At 51.5% G+C, this 1,271-nt stretch overlaps 1 protein-coding gene across 3 annotated transcripts in view; it reads left to right on the top strand.

The window, feature by feature from the left end:
• The window catches only part of MAP4K5 (mitogen-activated protein kinase kinase kinase kinase 5), an 80,724-nt gene that overhangs the window by 22,817 nt on the left and 56,636 nt on the right, over nucleotides 1-1,271 (top strand). For all 3 annotated transcript variants that reach the window (XR_006415312.1, XM_044436181.1, XM_044436183.1), the window contains exon 2: nucleotides 854-911. Coding sequence is in view for 2 of the 3 variants with exons in the window: in XM_044436181.1 (XP_044292116.1) it covers nucleotides 854-911 (58 nt within the window). In the remaining variant the exon portion in view is untranslated. The remainder of the gene's footprint in view (nucleotides 1-853; nucleotides 912-1,271) is intronic.

Here is a 1,271-nt window from a genome sequence, read left to right on the forward strand (position 1 = left end):
GCGCCTGTTGTGTGGGGGCTCCAATCTCCTTTTCTTTCCGTGTGGAGACCAGCGCCTGTTGTGTGGGGGCTCCAATCTCCTTTTCTTTCCGTGTGGAGGCCAGCGCCTGTTGCGTGGGGGCTCCAATCTCCTTTTCTTTCCGTGTGGAGACCAGCGCCTGTTGCGTGGGGGCTCCAATCTCCTTTTCTTTCCATGTGGAGACCAGCGCCTGTTGCGTGGGGGCTCCACGAAGAGCTTGTGGTCTCGGAACGGCATGTCGCAGCCACCAAACAAGCCCTGCGCTGCGTGGAAACCGCTCTTGCAGCTTCCTGCATGGGAGCCATAATGAGAGGCTTTGTTCCGAGTAGTTAAGACGTGTCTGCCAAAGCTTTCAGTGACGGGGCACGTGTGCATGGCCAGGAATGTTTTCCTACAGCCCTTGGCCTTTCTCTTCATCCTGCATATCTGGTACAGCTGTATCAGCTTGCGGAAGGAATTGTATTTTTGGTATAGCGTTCCTTATTGTTTGTGGTGGAAACAGCTTTTGCAGTCAAATGAGTAAAAGTGGAATCCTATATGAGTGTAGGCAGAAAAAACGGTCAGCATAGCTACTGGAATGTGCTGGGGGCGTAGCCTTTTTTGTCTAAACTTGCAAAGGGTTCTGCCTTAAGTAACTATACATATATACGTTCCTCTTTCTTCACTGGGATCCAAAAGATTACCTTAAAAACGACCATTGGCCGGTGCGTCACAGTTTCTGCGTGGCTGTTTTCCAGGAATGCCTTTCATCGGAATTCTGCAGGCCGCTTGGTTTCTTGCGCTGCTCTGCCTTCACTTGCGTTGTGCTTACTTGATTTCCCTTTTGTTTTTGCAGGCCAGAAATGTGCACACTGGAGAGCTGGCAGCAGTAAAAATTATCAAGCTAGAACCAGGTAAGCCCTTCCGTGCCTTGCCTGCAGAAGAGTTATGCCCTTCACAACCTGTCCTTCACATCCTTATTTCAAAGAACGCTGGGCAGTTTCCCCTTTGTTGTTGCTGTTAGTTGCTTATTTGTGTCCAACCCATCACGACCCCATGGACAACTTTCCCCCAGGCCTTCCTGTCCTCCACCATCCCCTGGAGTCCACCCAAGCCCCCACCCACCCCAGTGACCCCATCCAGCCACCTCATCCTCTGCCGTCCCCTTCTCCTTTTGCCATCTATTGTTCCCAGCATTAGGCTCTTCTCCAGGGAGTCCTTCCTTCCCATTAGGTGGCCAAATACTTTGGCCACCTAATGGGAAGGAAGGACTC

Source organism: Varanus komodoensis, unplaced genomic scaffold, assembly GCF_004798865.1.
Source record: "Varanus komodoensis strain SLA01 unplaced genomic scaffold, ASM479886v1 scaffold3, whole genome shotgun sequence".
NCBI lineage: Eukaryota > Metazoa > Chordata > Lepidosauria > Squamata > Varanidae > Varanus > Varanus komodoensis.